This window comes from Oryzias latipes, chromosome 5 (assembly GCF_053564925.1).
Source record: "Oryzias latipes strain Hd-rR chromosome 5, Olatipes_Hd-rR_3.1".
NCBI classification, from domain to species: Eukaryota; Metazoa; Chordata; class Actinopteri; order Beloniformes; family Adrianichthyidae; genus Oryzias; species Oryzias latipes.
The window spans coordinates 15,135,222-15,158,295 of record NC_136241.1 but is presented as its reverse complement, the minus strand read 5'-3'; the positions used below and the strand labels follow the sequence as shown (position 1 = coordinate 15,158,295).

At 37.0% G+C, this 23,074-nt stretch overlaps 2 protein-coding genes and 2 long non-coding RNA genes across 5 annotated transcripts; 1 reads left to right on the top strand and 3 right to left on the bottom strand.

Moving 5' to 3' along the window:
• Positions 1–1,042: 1,042 nt before the first annotated feature.
• rplp2a (ribosomal protein, large P2a) lies at positions 1,043–3,278 on the bottom strand. The gene is made up of 5 exons (XM_004068714.5): positions 3,138–3,278; positions 2,145–2,268; positions 2,025–2,073; positions 1,422–1,514; positions 1,043–1,175 (listed from the first exon to the last, which is right to left on the bottom strand). Exons 2-5 carry the CDS (start codon positions 2,265–2,267, stop codon positions 1,099–1,101), a joined length of 342 nt encoding a protein of 113 aa, XP_004068762.1. The 5' UTR covers position 2,268; positions 3,138–3,278; the 3' UTR covers positions 1,043–1,098.
• Positions 2,755–13,968, top strand: LOC144992162 (uncharacterized). Its single transcript, XR_013656025.1, has 3 exons — positions 2,755–2,883; positions 12,581–12,673; positions 13,830–13,968. It is a non-coding gene; the product is annotated as an uncharacterized LOC144992162 (long non-coding RNA).
• Positions 4,804–8,967, bottom strand: LOC101169688 (adenosine receptor A1). Its single transcript, XM_004068792.5, has 3 exons — positions 8,830–8,967; positions 8,360–8,699; positions 4,804–7,766 (listed from the first exon to the last, which is right to left on the bottom strand). Exons 2-3 carry the CDS (start codon positions 8,686–8,688, stop codon positions 7,151–7,153), a joined length of 945 nt encoding a protein of 314 aa, XP_004068840.1. The 5' UTR covers positions 8,689–8,699; positions 8,830–8,967; the 3' UTR covers positions 4,804–7,150.
• A 2,147-nt stretch (positions 13,969–16,115) lies between the features above and the next one.
• Positions 16,116–21,785, bottom strand: LOC110015119 (uncharacterized). Of its 2 annotated transcripts, XR_013656024.1 has the most exons (4): positions 21,653–21,785; positions 16,992–17,045; positions 16,842–16,918; positions 16,116–16,253 (listed from the first exon to the last, which is right to left on the bottom strand). It is a non-coding gene; the product is annotated as an uncharacterized LOC110015119 (long non-coding RNA). The 2 variants fall into 2 exon arrangements; XR_002290215.3 differs by lacking the exon at positions 16,116–16,253 and having other exon boundaries at positions 16,783–16,918.
• Between the last annotated feature and the right edge of the window lie 1,289 nt (positions 21,786–23,074).

Below are 23,074 nucleotides of genomic sequence, written 5' to 3'. Positions count from 1 at the left end.
AACACCAATTTTTAATGTACCGTAACTTAATCAGTATTGTAGAACTTTGTTTCAAATAAAGGACTTTTTGTTTACCAGTTTGTAAGTTCATCATTTTCAAGTCCAAATGCCAATATTGCCAGCACATAAAACTGATGAGTTAAAGACAATGTGGTCGAAAAGGTCGTTGCACCAAACGTTTGTGCTGGTTCACCCCTCTTTTTCTTAATTATACTCCCTTAATTGGATCAGGACTTTGGACCACAGGCCAATGCTAGTCCTTTTCCTTGGCCCAGCTGAGACATTTCCTCCATTGCCCCAGACTCAGAAGTGGTTTGATCCGAGGAGCCCGACAGTTGTTGCCCATCTCCTGAGATCATCCGAATGTTGTTTTCAAAGAAGTAACTTCCTCTACTCTGAGCTTCCCCCATATTGAACCCAACTAAGACAGTTGAACCAAACTGAACTATTTTAATGACATGTAGGGAACCTGAGCAGGTGCTTTGACTTTAGTAGATGATTAGTTGGTGAAACTTGGTTTAAAACATTCATGTCCTGCAAAATTTGGGCAGATTTCTCCACAGTATAATTTTCTGAAATCCTGTTTTTTTTTTGTTTTTTCTGAGCTGGAACCTCAATTGATGTAAAATTTAACAAATAAATACTTGAAATTAATGAAAGAGTGGGCTCTGAGTCTACACTTCTCCATGATACTCCATGTTATTATGAAAAGGTCTGTTCCTAAGAAAGAAGTAATCTTTTGGATGAAGCTATTTGATTGCAAACAAAGTGGAAAAGCTGCCCTGACCACCGTGTCATTATTTTAATTCCTGTGACACTCAGCTAGCACCATCCACCACCACCACTGTCATTATATAAGCTTAGCTAGCTGGTGAACAGACTGACCACACAATTTTGGTTGCACAATGTCTACTTACAGCAAAATATTCCTAAACACCCCCCAACACTTCATATTAGAAACACATGTGGGCACTCTTAGAATTATTACCTGGCGTTGTCAAAACTATGTACCAAGAATTTTGAACAGAAGAAGGGACAAACGTTTTCTGTGTAAACATTTTACATTTTTTATTGCTTTTTGAGTACAGAAAAGACAGATTAATCAAAGAGTCCAAAGCCCATATCTTCGTCTGACTCTTCTGATTCCTCTTTCTTCTCTTCCTTTTTTTCTTCAGCTAAAAAACAACAAAAAAAAACATCAGTTTGCCTTTGCTAATAATAATTAGAAATAATTGTACATAATTGCTACAGTATAAAAGTTTAAAAAAAACATCAGTTTGCCTTTGCTAATAATAATTAGAAATAATAGTACATAATTGCTACAGTATAAAAGTTGCAAAAACAAACAGGTAATTATAATGGAGGGGAAAAAAGCATTTTTCTTTATAAGCTTGTGCCAAGATTTAAAACTATATACACACCTGGAGCGGGTGCAGCCCCAGTAGCTCCACTAGGAGCAGCTGCAGGAGCTGCTACAGCACCACCTGCTGGGACAGAGGCTAACTTCGAGAGGCCTGCAAAGACAAAAGTGGCTTTCCGTCAATCCTCAAACCAACTTAAAATAAATGCAATATCTGGTGCTGGAGGGACATGTGTATGTTGTGATTTTGACATGTATTTAAAAAAAAAAAAAAAACACCTTTTAGTGCACTTTTTATTTTAAAACAACTATAAACGATGGACAGCATGCAGTTCCATGTGTATGGTCAAATCAGAATCGGCTTAAAGTGAATGAAAAAAAACTGTAACACATTGTAAATAAAGAAAAAAAACGTTTAAGTTTAAACTCGAAAGCACACATTCTAAAAGGATTTTTTAAAAATCAAAATAGCAAATTAGAGGGGAAAAAATTAACTTGTACTGTGGTCAGTGTTGTGTGTGGTGGCAAGTGGTAAAGGTGGATATGAAGGCTATGTGCATGCCAAGCATTAGTTCACATGGAAACCAAAATGAACCAGCAAAGCATCGCTGTAGGCACACAGGAAAACATTTACAGAGATGGACCGGGGGGGGGCAGCCTTTACCTGAGTTCACAACTTCATTGATGTTCTTCCCATTCAGCTCACCAATTACCTGTTGCAGGACAGAGTTAATCAAAATCAAATTCCCACTTCCCACTGAACATTACAATAAGCTGCTATTACCTTATTCAAGCGTTCATCATCGGCCTCAATTCCCACACTGCCCAGGATGTCCTTAATGTCCTTTGCAGAGGGGCTGGTGTTTCCACCAAGAGCGGCAAGGAGGTAAGCGGCCACGTAACGCATTCTGGATTTAAAAGAAAAAACACAATGACAAAAATCCCAAAGGCTACAGATAATACATTAAAATTGGGAATTGAGTGGATAAGTCTATGCAAACTGTATAATCACCCATTAATTTTTTTTTTTGATTTCAAGAATCTAGAAACAACTTAATATTAAACAAGTTTCATTTGTGTAATGAATGTACAAAGCAGCCTCAATATACAACTTCTAAAATTGAATTAATTTACAAACGTAAAATTCAATTCTCGTCGTTAAAATAAAATACTTTAAAAAAAAAAAGGTAAATATTGATTGATTTGTAAGTCACTACTTATTATGGCCACTAGTCGGATTCCAAATTACGGGCTATATTTACCTCCTTACATTACAACGAAAAAAAAAAAAAACTTAGGTCACCGGTCTATTAAAAAAAACAAGAAACATTACAAACACGAATAAAATTACAAACGGTTCGCTCACATACTTTAAGTACTCGTCTACGGTTTATTTTGAAAGTCGTCAGGTTTAATTCGTGTTAGCTTGAGTTCTCTTTTCTTCGCCCCCTCTTCAACCAAAACATACTTAGATAACAAACGCCAACAAAACTGTGACAAGGAGCGACGTAATGACAAGTTGGGTACGTTTTGCTTTTACATATCAGAGCTTTTTAAGGCCTAACTGCGCGACATTTGTCATGACTCATGCGAGATGATAGGCCGCAGCATGGCGCGACATGCTGCTGCTACTAGCAGCAGACATCTTTTCTTCATTTACAAACACACATACCACAACAACAACACACAAAACTGGAGAGTGTTGTTTCAGTTACAAATTAATATACAAAGAAAACAAGCAAATACGACAACACGACATTAATAATCTTAATCTTACTTTAAGTCTAAACAGACACGAAACGTCGGTCACGCTAGGAAATTCCGGAAGAGGACGAGAGGCGGAACCGGAAGTAGTAATAAGTCCGTGCCTCAATGTTATTGGTCAAATTGAAAATCAAACTGTTTAGCGGCGTTGAACGTGATGGTAGAAATTAAACGTACTGTTACTTACGATGCTTTTTGGTATCTCATTACGATTAATATTCTCCTAAAGTCTTTTTTAAATATGTAAATAAATGTTTAAGTTTATTTTTTATAACAATTATTGAGAGCTCTTGTTACAATTCCTAAATACTATTAATTTCATTTACTTTAACAGCCTTTGGTAATATTGTTTACTATTTAAAAATACACAAAATAGCAACTGATATTATCAGTGTTGTTTATTAAGGTTATTGTTCTATAAGGATGTAAGAAGCAAAAGAAGTCAAACAGTTTTTGTCAAACAGGATTGTTTATTTATCAACCAGTTCATACTTTGTTTTCAATAACAGCATTTTTCCAACTTATCCAATTATTATTATTGGATTAGTTCTTGGTGATTGACATAAAAAAAAAAACGATTTTGACAAAGTTATTCAAAATCTTTCAGTTGTAGCCACGAGGGGGCCCAAGCCAGGGTCTCATTCTGCTTGTCCCAAGCCCAGATAAATACACAGGCTTGTGTCAGGAAGGGCATCTTTGCCAAACCAAATAGACCAGTAAACTTTCATTTATCAGAATTATTCACAGTTCCAAATTCCTTTCTTTAGTCAATTTTCACAGACACAAAGAAACAAACTGTTTGGTTTTTATTTACTTATGCATTTACATATGTCATTCATTTGTTAAGGATTCAAAGTTTGATTTATTTGTGCACAATGTTAATGTATCCATATGGTCTTTCACATAGCAGTAATTATCTCAGTAGTTTACATAGACATGGTTTCAAACATACACAATTGATTTTCCATGCTTGTGTTTTTACTGTTCTTGTTCTACATTTGGTCCAGCACTGCTTTCAAAAACTAGCTGCAAAAAAGCCTTTCTGAGACACTTCAAAATGAATGAAAGTCAAAGTTTAGAGAAGACCACTGTATAGGAAAAGCATTCCATTGTCATTTGTACAAAATCTCAAAACATTTTCATCAAAAAAGGATCTTCTTCCAATCATGTTACAATTCAGCCAGTTCTTCCTGTCTTTCCTGAGTAAAAAGCCAGTTAAACAGAGATACCAAAGAGTCAAATGCAAATTCTGGCACCTTATTCACATTTGACACATACCACATTTTATAGAGACATTCACCCAGTAACACTACTAAAAAAAGGACCAAAAACCCAAAAAAGATTCGATCCATGCAATAGTTCGCCTTTTCTCTGAAACTCCACTGCTCCCAAGGCAGCAAGCGCCGGGCTTCACCATATTTACTCAAGTGCAGCAAAGCTTGATGTTCGCTGTCTAAGTTTTCTTCTGGAGCCTCCAGGTCTTGACTTTCCTCTGCACTGTCAGTCTCAGCCATTTAGCAGTGTATTACTACCACAAATGGCAGCTTCTCTCTGAATCCAGAAAAGCAAAACAAGAAACAGAAACAAAACATGAAGACAAATCTGAAACTTTGGGTTGAAATAGATTTGGTTAAAATTTTTGAAATGGTTTTTCTTTTATATAAAATGAACAGTCTTACCTTGAAGATTAGTTCTTTAAAATGAAACAAGAAAAAGAAAATGAAAGTCTTTTACAAAAGTGAAAGCTTCAATCCTACTTTTGAGTCCCTCACATTTACAGGCACATACCACAAAATTCAAAAGCAGTGAATGCCAAGTTGGATGTGCGACACCTTACTCATTAAGATAAGGGCTAAGGATTAAACCATACTCAGCAGTTTCAAATCCCTTAGTGAGGATGAAGGTGACAGATGGTAATATACGCATTACCCTGGTGGAGACTAAGATACAGACAGACAGAATAAGGTAGAGGGGAAAGGTGACCATTTCCGAAAAATTAAAAAGGAAATTTTCACTTAAATGTCACTTCAAGTAAAAAAAAAAAGACTAAGTTTTTTTTATTTAAATTGACCTTTTCTGACATGTTTTAACATTTTTGATAAACATGAATGAACAGGCGATGATGATGACAATGCAGAGCAAATGCAGAAGCTTTAGCTTACGTGTTCCAATAAATCATGTCATCTTAAATCTCTTTGGGTAATTTACTCAAAGGCTATGGACTCTTTCAGCCCCCTGCCACAGCTTTTAAAATATGACTCTAATGAGCTGAAGAGACCACTGTAGTCTAAAAGCTTGTTGTTAATTAAAGAATTCTGGCCAGGGCTTAGTTTCCTTTCAAGAAGTGACCTTGCTGTATTTTCAAAAATGCTGAGAAGAGTTTAACACACCTAATATAGTCGACAAATTGGATTATTTTGCACTAAGCCACAGTATTAAGTTTTATTTACCTTTAAAGTTAAACTTTAATATGATTTTACTAATTGCCCCCCCCACCCAGATTTTATATATTTCCCAATAAACTGCTTTGCTCTGCATATGTCAGCTATGTTTTTGCTCAGATGCGGACACTGTTTAATGCAATACTCTGATTTTGATGACCAGCAAGTTTACACTTCATTTCAAACAATGTATGCCACATACATTGCTGGAGAGAAAGCTTTATTATAAAAGATACAAAAAAAAGCCCAACACTTTTTATAATGCATAACTGACTGTAAAGAGTGACCATACCAGTGTATATAGTGTGTAACCAGATTTTCTGTAAAAGATTTTTTTAAAAATGGACATACTCAATTCTTTTTCACAAGCTTAACATCCATCCATTTTTTAACCTGCTGCTTCCCCTGGCTCACGGTGCTGCCAAAGCCTTAACCTGGCTTCTGTTGGGCAAGGGCGGCATACACACTAGACAAGTTGCCAGTCTTTTACAGGGCCACACAAGCACACACCCATACACACTTACAGTCGTACCTAAGGGCAATTCAGAAAAATCAATCAACCTATGAAGAATAATTTTGGACTGTGGGAAGAAAGCTGGCATGCCTGGAGAAAACCCATGCATGCACGAGGAGAACATGCAAACTTCTTACAGAAAAGTCAAGAATTAACCCGGAGCTTCCATGCCATGAGGTGAAGGCGCAGTCCACTGCGCCACTGTACACAGGCTTACCAATATTCTAAATTGTTATCAAACCAGTCTTGTTTGATGAAAAGCAAGTTGTTCAACAGCAATTATAATCCGTAATCTTTATTATGTAGTTCATCAACATACGTACTGTAATTATTCTCAGGCGGCTGTGTTAGGGCGGTCGACCTCTGGCCAGAACATTGCAGGTTCAATTCCTTGCCTGCCCATGTGTCAAAATGTAAAGTGTCCTTGGTGGAAGGTTGGCAAATATTCTTATAAATATTCTTTGGCAATTTTTTTTAACAACGCTTCATTCCAGGAAGTTTGGCCATTATGTCAGAACAAGGAGCCAAGTTTTTGTATTTGTGTTTTGGAATTGTTTGTTTCTGCTTATTTGAAAATTTTCTAAATAAATCACACATTGTAAAAAAAAACATGAATGCAGAACCCTAAACGTGTTTTATATTTTTTAGTATTTCATTTTGGTCTGAAATTACTATAACTTCCCACTGATGTAGAGATTTTAGTACCAAAAATGCATTCTATTTTTACAGTCAGAAGATGTTCATATAAAATTAGCACCTTTTCATGAGTAATTTACATTTTATAGTCATCTCCAATGATTATTAAAATATTATTTCTCATGTCTTTACAGCTCACTGAGTCAATAAAGCATGCTGAACAGTAATGGTTTTTTTATTTGTTTGTTTATTTCAATTATGCACAGAGCCTGAGTAACATGAATGCATCCCAAGCATCATTTAAGTGCTTTTCTGTCAGTTTTAATGGGTTGATCTTCTATGGTCTGTGTCGTTGGAGGATTTTAATCGATGGACTCCCACTATGTATGTAGAAATGAACTTGGCAAAGTTTGCTACAGCTTTACATCTTCTTTGTCAAAAAAAACCTGGAGTGCTTGAAGGATGCGGGGTGGTAGGCTCTGAGAATTTACGGAATATGCAGCGGCGAGTGATCTGGATCATAGTGTGACGGAACGTCTTTATTCTAAATGCATAAATCATTGGGTTGACGGCCGAGTTCACATGGGACAATAAAATCCCCACATACAGAACAAGCTTGGGGATTTTCCTTGATGGGCCAAATAAGGTGATGCAGTTGATGATGTGTATTGGCAGCCAGCAGATGAGAAAAAGAAAGAATACCAAGGCCAGTGACTTAACCAACTTCAGCTCTTTCTGGTAATACTTGTTCGCATCACATGTGGCCTCCGCTCTGCGGTTAAGCTGCTTCCAGATCACTCGTAAGATCTCCAAATACAGAAGGATCATTATAGACAAAGGCACTACCACACAGCCAAAGAAATTGAAATACACCATGTAGTCCATTGGTATGACAGCTGTGAAATTGCAGATTATGTCACTGGAATTGGTGATGCCAACAGAGGCGTAGTTATTCCATCCCATCATTGGAACAAATCCACTGAGGAAAGAGAGGATCCAGCAGAGACAAACCGCAACATATGCCTTTCTCTGGGTTACTATGATGTTGTACCTGTAAGAAAATATTGTAATAGAAAAAGACTTTTAGTAGCTTGAATTCATAATACCTCAATTAATGTCAGTCAGTGTTTTTTTCTATTTCCCAGCACGTTGAGCCCCAAGATCCAACTAATAAACAAATACAAACTTTGGGCTCATGCCAGCATCAGTAGAAACCTGTGCTTTTTTCAGTAATGTGGACAGACAGGACATTTTAATTAGACTAAAAGGTTGTGTTGCCCAACTTACCCATTTGCATCAAGCCAAAAAATTGATATATAGTTTTACTAAAAGCAGGATGTACACACTGTGAATGTCTTCCTCTACACAGACTTTCATAGTTTAAAGAAAAAAAACAGTTTTCTCTAAAACCTTAACCCAAGTTTTTTTTCCAAGATGCACTGTGGTGAGTTTTAAAGCTTTGATGGAAGAGTTCACATCACAAAAACATTATATATATATACATATATATATAAATAAATAAACACAGCACTTGTATCCACCCCTTCAGTTTCTGCTACACTGTCATCACAGAGTTATAATCGACAACAATCTTTACTTAGTATAGTAAAACTGTTATCAGTCGGTGATGCATGAGCTTCTCACCTGATAGGAATCTTGATTCGTAGAAATCTGTCAATGGCTATAGCCAGCAGGGAGAGGATGGAGCTCTGGGTGATGACCAGCACCAGACAGGAGAGGAAGAGGCATGTGTAGAACTGAACCGTGATTTGCCAGTTGATGACAATGGCCACAGGAATAGCCAAGAGTCCCACAGCAATATCAGCCACAGCCAGAGATGCAATAAAGCTGAAGGTGGTGTTGCGCAGAGCCCGGTTCACACAAACTGCTGCCACTATAAGTACATTTCCTATCACAGAGGCCAGGGCGATAGCTGTCTCAATGGTGATGTACATCATATCCTCGTGCTCCATCCGCTTAAAACCTGGAGGTAAAAAAAATTTTGAACTCTCCTCAAATCTAACTTACACAGAGTAGCAAATGTCTGAATTTTCCAGCACACATTTTCTCTGAAAATCTTGTTACTAACTAAAAAAAGTACATGTTTCCCTTACCACGCTATCTAAAGGCGTGCTCCTGAAGACAAACTGAACCATCAGCAGCTGAAAATCAGCTCTACACAGCACATGTGTCCACGAGGGCATCACTGCTCTTTTACAGTCTCTCTCACTCTCAGTCTGCTTTGAGTCTGCTTATAGGAGCCATAACATTTAGGGGCGGGATGTACTCTGCAGCACTCTGCAGCAAGACCATCGCTGTGAGTGCGATGATGTAGTTAATAGTTATTATTTTTTTTAAATGGCTGATAAAATTTGATAAAGTTTTGTTTTTGTAGCATTTTTCTCATGATGGAGTACATTTGTATAGATAATTGGGATTGAAATGTCTTTTTTGGAGTATTTCTTTATTCAAATGGTTGTGAATCAGGAGCAGATTATGGAAATCTCATACTTATTTTTCAAATCTGCTGCTTATCCCACAAATGTACTTACCCCACAATTCTGGGACTATTGGCTGTACGGACATATTTTTTCATACTCCATCAAAGATTTTCTATTTTTGCATCTCTTTACATACATTTTCAAATAGCCTAGGCCTAGTCACTCACAAATGCAGTGAAATTATCCATATATATATATATGATATGAAAGGACTTTAGAAGCATGTATTAATAGGTAAGCAGTGAGCACAGATTATTTTTATTTACCTTGAGAAGTATAAGGCGTCAAATGTAAAAGTTCAACAAATGCTATATATGGAGCCCAATAAAGACCCTGATTGATAATGTGCTTATATTATACCACCTTATTTTTTTATCATTTTGTTGTTATATTATTGTATTATCTTTTATGATTACAATGCTCCTGTAACGGATACATTTCCCACGTGTGAGATCAATTAAGTACTTCTGATAATAGGACGATGTTATTTGCACATGTTACCAAGCATAAAAACGGATAGAAATTCATGTTCATGTAATAAGTGTGGGCAAGATGCACATTATTGCATTGCCCGCATGTATTTTAACCCTAACCCTAACCCCGCCCTAACTACGTGCGCATAGTCACTTCTATATAATAACTTTGATCACTTAACTTGAAAAAAATGTGCTGACTTTCAGGATATTGCCAGTCATTTTGAGAAATGTATGAGATGGAGTTAAATGGGTTTATTAGGCTTCTATAATGGAGAAGTCCACAAAACTGTGGTAAACCACAACCATTGTTGTTCACTAAATCAAGCGATTAGCATGTTTTTTCCATATCAAGTCCTTTGTTGTTTTGGCTTGATTTATTTCTTCATCATCAATAACCCTTCAGAGTTCTACTGTTCTTCCTGTAAAGCAGAAGTACTCAATAGTTCTAATTAATGAATGATACCGAGAGCAGCATAACAATTGTATCTATTAACAATAAATTTCATTATTGCTTGGTTCTGCCTGGTGACAACAGGGACTTCATAACAAAGCAGCTTCTGTTACAAGTGTGTCTTATTCAAATATTACCAACATCCTCATCAAGGCCCACAGCCATGATGAAATGATTTGACTCTGAAAACAGGGTTTACTGACATTCATCTGTAAAAAAATAAGTAGCTTTTCCTATTAGCACATTTGAAAACACACGTGTTGAAGAAAATTTTTTTATTAAAGAGCAAACCACACTGAGAGCTGTAGAGAAGAAATGGCACATGTCAAAACGTCCTTTAAATAAACATTCTAAAAATAATATGCAGATCCTCACTGAGTATCTCCATTCATATCATTCCAATAATTATGTTGATCTGACCAAAAAAAAAAGTTTTTATTTTTTCTTCTGAAAGTTCCCCTCGGGGCACGGACACATCCATTAAATATATAATCATGGGTTTTTCAATATTTACAGCTATAGATCTGCAATACACATCTGATAGACATCAATTCATAGAGTTCTGTTGCACATCACTATTTAGATTTCTAGTAGATGACTTTCCCACAGCCAATTGTGTCACGGTCCCATCATGCTTTGTGCGTTGTAAACAAGCCGATTTGATAGTTTCTTTTCACCGGGCACAAGATATTTATAAGAGACTAATATACATCTATTGTAGTTGTCTGAACATCTCAGACAACTCTATTTTGTTACTCTTTTACATGTCTACCTAAAGTGTTCTAAAAGATATCTGCACATAGAAGTTTCCTATATATGTAGCCATCTAATCTTAGGATATTTTTAGATGTCTATTAGAGTACATTTTTAAACATGTATTAGATATCAAATAAATACGGCAATTTCACATCCATTCATCTTCAGAACCCGCTGAGTCCCATTCGGGGAAACAGGGCTGGTTCTCTTTGTTGGGCAAAGGCGAGGTTGACTCTGAACAAGTCATTAGTTTCTAACTGAACAAAACCCAGTGAGAGCCACAAGTCCCACTTCCCTATTTAGAAAAACAATTTTTAGTTTTTTTTTTTTTTGTGGCTATTAATCCATTCATTTATAAAACATAGCTTTACATTATTAAAATAAATAAAATAATTAAAGTATAAAGTCCTATATTTTTTCTATGTATAACAATTTTAACTTCTTTTACTTTACCGGCAGCACATTCTAGTTTCTTTAAAAATAAAATACACCCAAATAAATGTTAGAATAAGATCCTGCTGCAGCAGACCTACTTAAAATAAAACTGCTAGAATAGCCTAGTTAAAAATGTTTCTATTGTTGTGACTTTGGTGTGCCATCATTCTTTTTCTCCCTTTACTATCAAATATAAACATGACAACATTGGTGTAGAATCCACTTTTTTCTCATCTGTACATATAAATGCATTTTAAATACTTTACAAACTTTCCCTCTAAACAGCATCTAGACTCTGTTGTGCAGCAGAAGATCAGAAAATGCGCTTGAAGCTCATTCTAATAATAATTCACTTTGAAAATAGATGCATCCTTTTACCATAACAATCCATCCCACCTCAGAGGTCATTGTACATATATACACATAGCAGGAGACAAATGGACCTAGAGTAAATATAGCTGATGCTTGAACTTCATCAGAGAAGATGCATCAGTGTAAATTTGTGAGAACAATTCTACCAGATGAATTGTAGAGTCTGATGTCAGATGTCAGGAATTACTTTCTGTACCGTCCTTAGCACAGTGAGGATGTAGGAGTCTACTGCTACTGCATCAGACTCCAAAAGGGATTAAGTGGGTGTAGAAGAGGGATGGATGCGTGTGAAAATTACAAAATTGGTCATTTACTCATTTATTCATTCATTTGTTCCTTCTTACCTATTTAATTTTTACTTCAAGTAACTTGAACAGCACAAAACTGTAATTTAGTTTAGAAATACTATGTGCAGCAACAATAAGCTTTGCTGTAGAAGTGTTGCAAAAACTTACAAACAAAAGAAACAAAAGTTTTATTGAAGTGGTGCCATTGATGTGTAAAAATGATTCATTTTGGTATTAAGTATTTTTTGGAGAATGGTGTCTCATTCACAAAGTATTATAACTACTTTTTGCATGACAATTTTATGATTCATATACTGAAAACATTTTAGTTACGTCTAGTTGGTACAATTTTAAGAAAATTTACTTTGCTTTTCTGTGTAAGAAAGGAAACGATCCAAACAAGAAATAAAGGATCTGTGGCTGAAAAAAATGTTGCCAAAAGGCTAGGAATCACTGATATATACAGTATTATATACAGTTTCTATGAAGGTTATTTTCTTTACATTAGACTTATCTTTTTTTATTTGCGTTCACTCAAAACATCTGTGTTTACATGGGTGTTGTATGTTTTCTTTGTATGACTCCAGGTTCAAGAGCACCTCCAGAAGATGGGACCTTTAAAGTCCAAGAACATCTTTCTGCGTCAGGAGATCGATCGAATGCAGAGGTTCATAATGCTGGTGAGAAGCACCCTAATGGACCTCAAGTTAGTCATAGATGATACCATCATAATGAGCGAGAACCTGCAGGACGCCCTGTACCGCATGTTTGATGCTTGTATTCCAATCCAGCTCACTGGATGAAGGTCAGCTGACTTGAGTTAGTCACTCAAAAAGATTTCTTATATTGATCGTGTTGTTCTTAAGAATTTTGTTAATGTAAAGAGTGTTAATTGAAAGCAGGATTTTAATTTTAAAATGTCATTCCATTGGAAATAGGGAAATGAGACCTTATGATAGTCTTTTTTTTTAACTCATTTATAGCTTTGGACTCATATGTTATGTGAGGAAATGAGGGAAGCACCCAGGCGCAGAGAGGAGACAGAAGATTCCAGGGGAACAGGAACTTTAATAACTTAAACAAGAACCAAAAACCAAAATCCACTGCAGAGCAGGACAGAACAACTCGAAACTACACAGGAACCAGGGGAAGAGCATAATATGGACCAGCACAGGAGGAAGGGAATACAGGACTTAAATACATACAGGACTGACGAGATACATGTGGAAACAATGATGGCAGATGGGGACCAAAAGTAAAACTCGAAACTACATAATAGGAAACCTTTCAAAATAAAACAGGAAACAGAAACTGAACTGAAATAGGACCAAAAACAAAAGCAAAGCACTCAAACTGTAACATCATTGTAGAATACCAATAGCATTTTTATAATGCCCAAAAACACAATATTAACTTGTCAAACACACATTTACCGGTAAATATTGGGCTTTTTCATGTAGCTCTGAAGGTCTACTTGTTTGCTTCCCACTGCCTGAAAACTATAAAGAGGCACGTTTTCAAATTATTACTGATTATTTTGCTGGGGCAGAAGTCTTTTTATTTATATTTTGTCAACACCAATCAATTTCGGATGACGTAAAGACACACAAAAGAACATCATGTGAGATTCCCATGTATAATAATTTTTAAAACGCTTAGAGGGATTAATTACATGGTAAAAATGTTTTTTAAAAATGATCAACCAACTTTCTGGCTGAGTTTTGTGTTTGCGTCTGCCAGCAGCATTTGTCTTTAAACTGTTTAACAATTTTAAACATAATGCTTTTCTTTACCTGCTGATTACTACTATTTTTGTCACTCTTTTTGAATCTTCAGGAGGGTCTTGGGCCTCCAGCAAGAGGAATAGCCTAGTTAAACATGTTTCTATTGTTGTGACTTTGGTCTTGGGCCTCCAGCACTTTGGGGTTCTGGTTCACAGAGCTCCTTTGAGCGGAACCGCCAAATTCAGACTTGGCTCTTTAAAGGCCGGCCTGACCGCTTCTGGATGACAGGCTTTTTCAACCCCCAAGGCTTCCTGACAGCTATGAAACAGGTACACACCACGCCGGGCTATTACAAAACAGCAAAAGTTGGATTTACATGATTAGTAGTTGCTACAATCGGTTTATTATTCAAAAGAAATGTGGAGCGTAAAGCTTCACAACACTTAAAAGCTCAGCAAATACATATTTTCGAGTTTATTTCAGTGATGCTGAGGTGAAGAGATTTAGTGTTAAAATCAGATTCTCGGTTACCGTCTACTTGCCTATTCTGCTCTGTTGGAATATCTCAGTTCCTCAGAGACTAATATTTTGTCAACTATAAGTGTTCTACTGGCCAAGGTGCTTTTATTTCTAAAGCAGTTGCTCCGCTTTCTAACACTCTTTCCCCATATGTATGACACACAATTTTTTTTGTGTGTTTTTGTGTTGCAGTTGTGAAGGATCCCCGTCTCTATTCCTCTCCATTAATTTACCATAAACCAACCAGAACAGATATCAACTGCATCGCATCAGTGGGACTGAAAACGATCCAACCTCCAGACCACTGGTTTCTGGGTGTGGCTCTTCTTTGTGATGTGAAATAACTGTTTTTTCTTCTCCAACATACAGTAGTTCTTTGTTACAGATGTTAAATTCATTTAGTTAAAGAGTTTAGTAAAATGTCTACATTTATTCCTAAAGAGTCAGACAGATGTTACTGTTTGGTTTGTGGGGGGAAAAAATACATCTCTTAGTTTTTTTCAGATTTAATAATTTGAGGGTGTTTCTTTGACTCTGCACAAGTTTGCTTTGATAAAATCAGTTTTAGATGTATGATAAATTCATTTTTTAAAATCATTTTGTCTCTCCATCCTCCTCGGCTGTCTTTCCTCCTGCACTTTTTTTCTTTTATTAGGGCTTCTTTTGGTTGAGACACTGGAGTCTCTGTGATCTGTGGTCAGAAAGAATACCTTTTTTTTTGAAAGATAAACCCTTACCTTTGTCCTCATTTGCAAAAAATGTCTTGCTCTCATTTTACTCTGACATTACAAAGTACAAATCCGAAAGGCAAACACTCACTTATTTTGTTGTTTTTGTAAACACTTTAATGTGCAGACTTAAGTAGCCATTACCCAGCAATTCAATTTTATTTATATAGCCCAATATTACAACAATAGCCATCTCAATTTTGGATAATAAACATAAAACCATAAAGAACACAAAGTCATAGAATTCAATAGGTAACGGGTAAACTAAACTAAATAGAATAGGCTAAACTGGGCATACCCTTAGACCCTCCTTCTACATCAGTTGGTTACAAGGGTCATATTTAAGTCCAAAAAAAGGTCATTTTGGTGATGTCTTGAACTTGAGTCATGCCAACTGAACTTAAAACTTCTTCCTTGGAACATTTCGCCACTCATCCAAGTGGCTTCATGAGTCTGAGTGGTGCAGGGTTCAGTCCATATTTGTATCGTCCAGATGGGACACCCACAGTCCTGCAGAGACATAGGCGACTACAAAATGCCAAAAAAAAAGATTGTCAGTACATTCTGATACAAAATGTCTCTTATGTGCCTTTTCATTAGTTCCAAAGAAGACCAAAACTACAGGACGGCCACATCCAACAACCCTGTGATGGGGATAGGAAGGATTACAAGAGGAGAGGTGTTTCTCTTCTTTGGTTCCCTTTGATGAGGCATCCAATTGCAGGACTGTCCCACCAGGAGGATACAAATCTGGACTGAACCCGGCAACCCTCAGACTGAAGCTACCTGAATGAGTGGTGAAACGTTTCAAGGAGTTTCAAGTTTTTAAGTCCAGTGGCCATGACTCAACCTCCAGACAAGAAAAAATAAAATATATGAGAAACATTTCTGAAGGTTCCAAATGTACATTTCTGTCTGTGCTCAAAATACAGAAGACTGGAGTCGAAATCAAGTATTATTCTGGTCAGAGTTGGTGTGAATACATAACTTTTCCAAACTTTAGCCCAGAGCAATGTAAACATGGTTCTCAAAATGTACAAGCGTTGCCTTTTTACTCACTTTGATTTGCAATATTTGAAGATTCCAGACTCAGGTAATTACTGTAGTATCAAGAATGTAGAGATAGCCCTGCAATTGTCCAGCCCATCCAGGGTAAACCCCCACTCCAGGAACCCGTGACCCCAAAGCAGGTTTGGAAAATGAATATATAGAATGCTGGCTTTTCTTCAGTGAAAAAAAAAATCCCAGACAAGTAGCATGATACAAAAATGCAGAGAAGAGTCCTTTATCTGCAATTATAAAACACCAATTACATGTCTCAAAGTCTATAACAGACAAAAATGTGTAAAACCTCTATAAAAATAGAATAGTATTTATCAAAATCCCCAAGTAGTTGGCCTTTGAGGTGTTTTTAATGTTATATTTCTTTATTTTAAACAGTCATATGGGTTTGGGTTTGTTTCATAATACAGAAAAGACAAAAGTAAAAAGCTCAGTCATGAAAACAAATATAATAGGTTTAGGTTTGTTGCATTGAAGGTAAAAAACAGATACACAATAAACTTGAAGTGTTGTTCCATTCTTAGGCCACACGATGGCGGTATTGTGTCATATTTTCCCAAGAAATCACAGTGCCTCTCAAGAAAGGTAATAAACTGTATAGTTATTTTACAGGAGCGGCTTTATTCCAAAAACTATACAACCTACTACCTCACCTTGCGAGGCTCAACATCAAGTTCAGAAGATTATCCTTCAAAATCGGACATGTTTTTTGAGTTTTCAAGAGTCTTTTAAGTATCAACACACAATCGCATGTATACATGAAAAAGAATCTCCTCTGGTCTCCCAAAAACTGTGCAATCTTTTTGTCACCTAACCTCTTATTATATTTTTCCATCCAAAGAGCTCCCCCTGTGGGTGAAGGCCTCTTTGTCAACGCAGGTTATCTTGTTTCCTAAGGAAAGACAGTAGACTGTATAGTTATCTCAAAAGGAGGACATGAACCCCACAACTATTCAATCTACTACCTCAACCTTGAGAACAGATAGTCTTGAAGTGGGAGTAGATATTTGTCAGTCCAGCTGTAAGAGAAATGAAAAAAAAAAGTGTTTCAGTCAACAGTAGGACCTGTACTCTGCATCTAAGCTGAAATTGCAGAGTTCTTCAGCTTGAAACAATTATTTCAAATAAGAGTTTTCAAATAATCTCTAGTGACTAATCATCATTGTTGAATGTTCATTAGTTTTGCTGCAAATTAGGTGGAAAAAAAACAAAAAAATGTTCTCATGTACAATTCATTAAGCTCATATGGCAGATATGGGAGGAGGAATTTTTTTTCTGCACACTGATAAAAAGCTTTTGCCACAAGATCATGTGGAAAACACCCAAAACACCATTACCATCAAGGTGGGTCTTTGAAAGTTGGTTCAGATTTTACTTTGGTATTCAAAAGAGTAAAAAGGAAGCAGTTTAGATAGATAACTCATGATTGGCAGTTCAGGTTTCTGTGCATCAATAAAGACATGAAAATAAAAATACAAACCATTTTAGGTAGTTGCCTACTGTAAAAGTGAAACATCTGTAGTGTAACCTGTTAACTGCCTCCCTTTATGTAATGTCTGCCTGAAAGCGCTCTCTATTTTGATGGTGAATAAATTATCTCATTTCCAAGACCTCAGGACTACTGATCAGTTATGTTTTAGGAGAAAAATGGTCTGATTTTGTTTCTTTTAAAATTGTGGTAGTAAAAAAGAGAGTTTGACCTCTAAAAGCGTCTTTCTTTACTGATTTCAGAAGCTACGTCAAGTCACTGGAAATAAATGTGTGTCTCAGACAAAGACTGGGTAACGGTAACTAAGTCTGGACAGGGTCGTGCTTGGAAAGGATGACTGATCGTAGACTCCATTATGGTGGACGATGATGGTCATTGCATTCAAAGAAGGGATCATTTGCATAAATTAGCATGTGAACCACCGTAGCTGAAAAGCAACTATGTGGTTGATTAACATTTTCAATTCCTCTTTTGCCCAATTAAAGCTGATAGTGATTGAAATGTTTTGGCAGCCTGTTTGCTGGCAGACCATGTTCATTGAGATGAAATGAAAAAAACAGAGGGAAGTGAGAAAAAAAATGATAAAAATAAGTGATATTTAACTTTTCACGGTGTGAAACTAATGCAAAGATTATATAAAAAAGGCCAGGGAATTATTTGGTTTTTATTTTAGAAACGAATTAAAAGTAGGGCTTCATTGGAGACTATATTTTATTTACACATGACTAATTGTTATTTTACATCATACACTCAAAAGTTTCTTGTCTTGTCAAACAACTTTTTTGTTCCATCAGAAAACATGAGACACATTCTAAACATAATCCGCCACATTATTTCAATAAAGTGACTTTTAATTTCTTTAAAAAAACTAGTACCTGGTTGAAGACTGCAAATGTAGTCCCATGTATTATAACCCAATAATTCAGTCCTAATAAGTTTCTAACATCTTTAAAAGAAGAGTAAGGCCATAGCCATTAGTTGTGGGTTTGGGAACAAGAACTAAACTGACACTCACTCAATGAAACCATTGCTGCTTGTTCTATCCATCATATTGAATATAATGCATATCTGCTCTCAAATGCTCTGGAGCCAAACTAGCATTTTAGTAAATGAATATTTAGAAAAAATACACCTAAGACATCGCAGACGGCCCACAATGATCGACAGAATAGGAGGAGGAAAGACTGTATTGTTCTGTTTTGCAGCTACGTCCTGCATTTTGTGCCAAGAAATAGGCATTGTCCGCCTGCCAAACACAATCTGAATGACAAGGACTGGGGTGATGTTGTGAATACAGCATGGCAGGAGCTATTACAGAGGGGGAGGGAATATTGGCTGCCAAGCAATAAAAAGATGCCATGTCAGATAGAGGGTATGATGCCACACAATGTGGCATGGTAGCTTCCCTTACTGCCAGCTGCCCAGTCTAATGTTTGTTTTATGCATCTGAGAAGAAGTCTTTGCTTTCTATGTACACAGTGTCCAAATGATTTAAACATATACAGCTTTGATGCTTTAAAGTCCCAGTGGTCTTTTAATGAATTAATTTTAATTTATCCAAAATGAAAAAAATCAGTGTCGTTTTCTAGGACATAGTTTCCGTGGAGCAGCAGGAGTTCTTTAAAAATTCCCCTCTGAGTTGTGGGCGGGAGCCTTGGCGCAGAGTATTAGCCTGCTCCTACTTCTCGTCATCGATCCGTTTACGTGCACTTCCGCTAGCTTACAGCCCCTCACGACCCCCAAGCTAACATTACCAGTGCAACAAAAATGGCGAGCAATATTGGAGCTATCCAGCCGAACAGCTTTGAGTCAGATGCCAGCTTGGACGAGAAAAGCAAAGACGTACATGGATCTATTCGTCTGCAAGTGGGTGCATAAGAATGGAGCAGAACACAGAGCTTGTGGCCCGCTGATTGTAGTTTCTACATCACAACTACAAGCTTTTTCCAAATTTTTTTTGTCTCCTCCTACACAATGATTTGAATGAAGAAAAACTTTTCTTTTTATATGTCCTCCAATATGAGAAAAATGCCACAATAATGTTAAAAAAAACCATAACACCAATTCCATTGGAGTGGGTCTTCAAATCAAACCTGGTCTTTACGTTCATATTGTGCACAATATTTTCAGTCCTGCCATTTTTGGAAAAGAGTAAAAAATAGAGGAAAACATTTGAGATGTAAATGTAGAACTCAAATGCAGAAACAACTACTTTTGTACTGTTAGTCTGATAAGAGTCCAAAATGAGATAATGTATTCATACTTGAAAGAGAAATTATTGCAAATATTAGTTTTATGTGTCATTTGTGATACTAGTTGTAATGTTTTTCGAAACACTTGGCATGAGGGCATCTGTTCTTTGAGCTGTTTTCATAGTCGAGGTAAAACTGTGTGTTTATTGTTACTCTAATTAAGGTGCAGTATGCAATAATTCTGTTTTTTTGTTTTTTTCCATCTAATACTTTTGCTATAGATTAAATCCTTCTCACAGGAAATAAAGCATCGATTAAAGAGTTGACTAAAAGCACTCTAGGACTTGTGCTGACAACTCGCATTTTTTCCAAATATTTTCATGTGCTACAGCAATTAAAAGTGGCCGATGTAGGCGTGTTTATATCATAAAATCTGATTACTGTGATTAAAGTCAAAGCCCGTGATTTGTGGCTCATCTTTAGTTTAAGGCTGGCTTCATTTCTTCTCATTATCTGTTTTCCACTTTGCTGCAAGATTCCTGTATTAACATATTCTCAAGACAACTAGCTATCATTCATTTTTGAAAGTTTGCTGCTGGAAATCAGTCCTTAAAAGCGCTGATGATCACAAAGTGGCGTTTGAAAGTTTGTTTAGAAAACGGCTGCCTTCATGTTAAGTCTGCCTTCAACATGATGGCCAACGCTCCAACACTGGTGGATTATTTCAACCATCTGGAGGCTTGTCACAACTTTTCCAAATGGTTTTGGGAGGTGATCTATGCAAAACAGTTGCAGTCAAAAGACTTTGATTAAGTGCTGTTTATAGCCCCTGAAACTGTTTTGCTAACAGGATGAGCTGATTAAGTGCAATGTGAGTTGATGAAAGCGGCGAGCGCAGAAAGCCTCTGATCCTGGAGTGCCTCCAACTATGGGGAGTAAAGAAACGCAAAAGGAAAAGGATATGGACTTCTAAACAACATATCATCAGGCAGCAGGATAAGTTCATCTGAGGAGAACTGAAGGGGAGGGGAGAAAGCCATTCATTTTCTTTTTCCATGATCATAGAGCCCGCCCACATTTTTTTTTCTTCATTTCCCCTGCACATGCATGCCTGACAATGGATGCCAAAAAACAAAGTAAACACAAAAGTATGTTTTTCAGCAGATTTAACACATCTAAACATTAAATTAAAAAAAACAAAATAAACTTAAATCAAAAGTTAATGCTGGAATTTTAACAGAATTTAATTTCAATGAGGAATTTGGCTAAATCTGTGTTTTAAACAGGTCTGTGGGAACTGGAAGACTTCACAATGATCTGTGTAAGTTTTCGTGTGGTTTATGCCAGGACAGATAATTTCTTAAAATGATCCTCCTCTTTTACTAAACAATGAAGTGAAAAACAAAGGCTTAGGCCACCTCACCGCATTGCATTGTTGTCTCTGGTTGTAAATTTCAAGAATTTGCAATGAAGTAACCAAATGCTTACAGAAAAAGTGTTTTCTACATGCAGGATTTCCTTTGATTTCCTTTGAGAAACTTTGTTTCTTTAAATCTGAAATTTGTTTTTAGTGTCTCGGAATCTGCTGAAGTAGCTGCACATTCTGAATTTAATGAATGAAGAAAATATATCACTAACTTTGGAGCTTAAGAAGAGGATCAGCGTTAAGAAAGGTGTTTAAACTAACAGCGAATTGAGAGTTAACTGCCACAGAAAAAGAAATGATAAAAGCTTGGGTTGTGATTTCTGTACAGAACCATTATAAAATATCTAAATAAAATCTTTATTGGTCTCCTATAGTTACAATGATGCAGACTAAGGTACAAGTACTGTGTTAAGAGTGGCGGCAAATGTGCAACAAAGAAAGGCAAAGAGAAGCTTTAGTGCAAAGAGGAATATCGAGGTCGCAGAAGAAGCGAAATCAGAAAACAAAACTCCAAAATACCTGAGTTTTTTGTTCACCCAAAAGAAACAAGGCCACAGTGGTGAGGTAAGAGAAAAAAAAGGAAAAAAGGTTGGTTAGTGTTCGGATACAACTGCATTTCCACGTCCTTTCTTTCGCCTGCAAGACAAGGGAAAGGCAGAGTATAATACCAGCACGGACAGGGGCTGGGACGCAGCTTTTGGGCCATGCCCTCCTCTCTCCCTGCCCACTTTTGCCCCGCTGCCAAAAGTGAGACAGGGCAACAAGGAAAAGAGGGGCGGGGGGGGGGGGGGGGGGGCAGAAAAAGAAGTGTCATGTGATTGCTAAATAAATAACATTAACATGAAACATGCTTTGATATAAGTAAACTTGAAATGGGGAGCCGTCACAAGAGCTGCAGATTGTCGAGACATAACAGAAAGATTAGTGGCTTGGAGGACAGAAAAGGAATCAGAAATGAGTACTTACACGATGCCTCATAACACAGCCAACATGAACTGCATTAGGACAAACATTTTATTGCCTTATCATTCCAAAGCATTACAGAGCAAAGGAGTAGAAAAACGTCTTTCAGAATCAAGCACCTTTCTCAGGGTTTGGCAACACAACCATGTTTCACAGTAGGGTTGTGCCGATGGACGATATCATCGTCCATCGTGATGGGTGACTGACATCCCGATGGAGAGACCACCATCGTGATGCCACGCCCCCGCCACGTTGCGCGTCGACACCAGAAGCCGCGGTTACATGTACAAAATATCTTGATGGGATCAATGGTCGGATTAGAATCCAACCGTGTAGATGGGCCCAGAAAAATGTTTTCAGAATATAAAAACGTTCACTAAGGTCACAATTTCGGTCGGAATAAATCATTTGCACATGCGCAGTATTCGCACATGCGCAGTTTGAAAACCGGAAGGGGATACAACTTCCGCCGAGCGGCTTTTTTTCCAAACTTTATTGAATGTTACAATTCAATACAAAACGATAACAGCACCGAGCGGCTATATACATTGACATGTCAGCTCGGTAAAATACGAGATGATCTTCTAAACGTGCTTTTAATAATGTTACGGTTATTATGAAACATCTGTTCGCTCATCATTTGAATTTTAATCCGTGTGGTCAGTGCTTTTTCTGAACGGAGCCAGGATTAGCAGTATGCTAACACGGGCTAACAACATTAGCTTTGGGTGGCGCTGCACGTAAACGTGTAAGAATAACATCAGCCTTTATTTAGTCGGGACACGACTGGAAACACAAATCCGCGTGATTGTTTGAATGTTTTCTAAGGACTGAGCGACATTTCTGCTTTGATGCTCAAACCGCTGTGTGTGCTGACGATACGAGCTGTGCTCAGACACACGTTTAGACCCGGTTCTGAGTTTGATAGCTCGTACCCCTAGAGCTGCGGGACGGATCGCAGTCTTAAATCTCCCACAC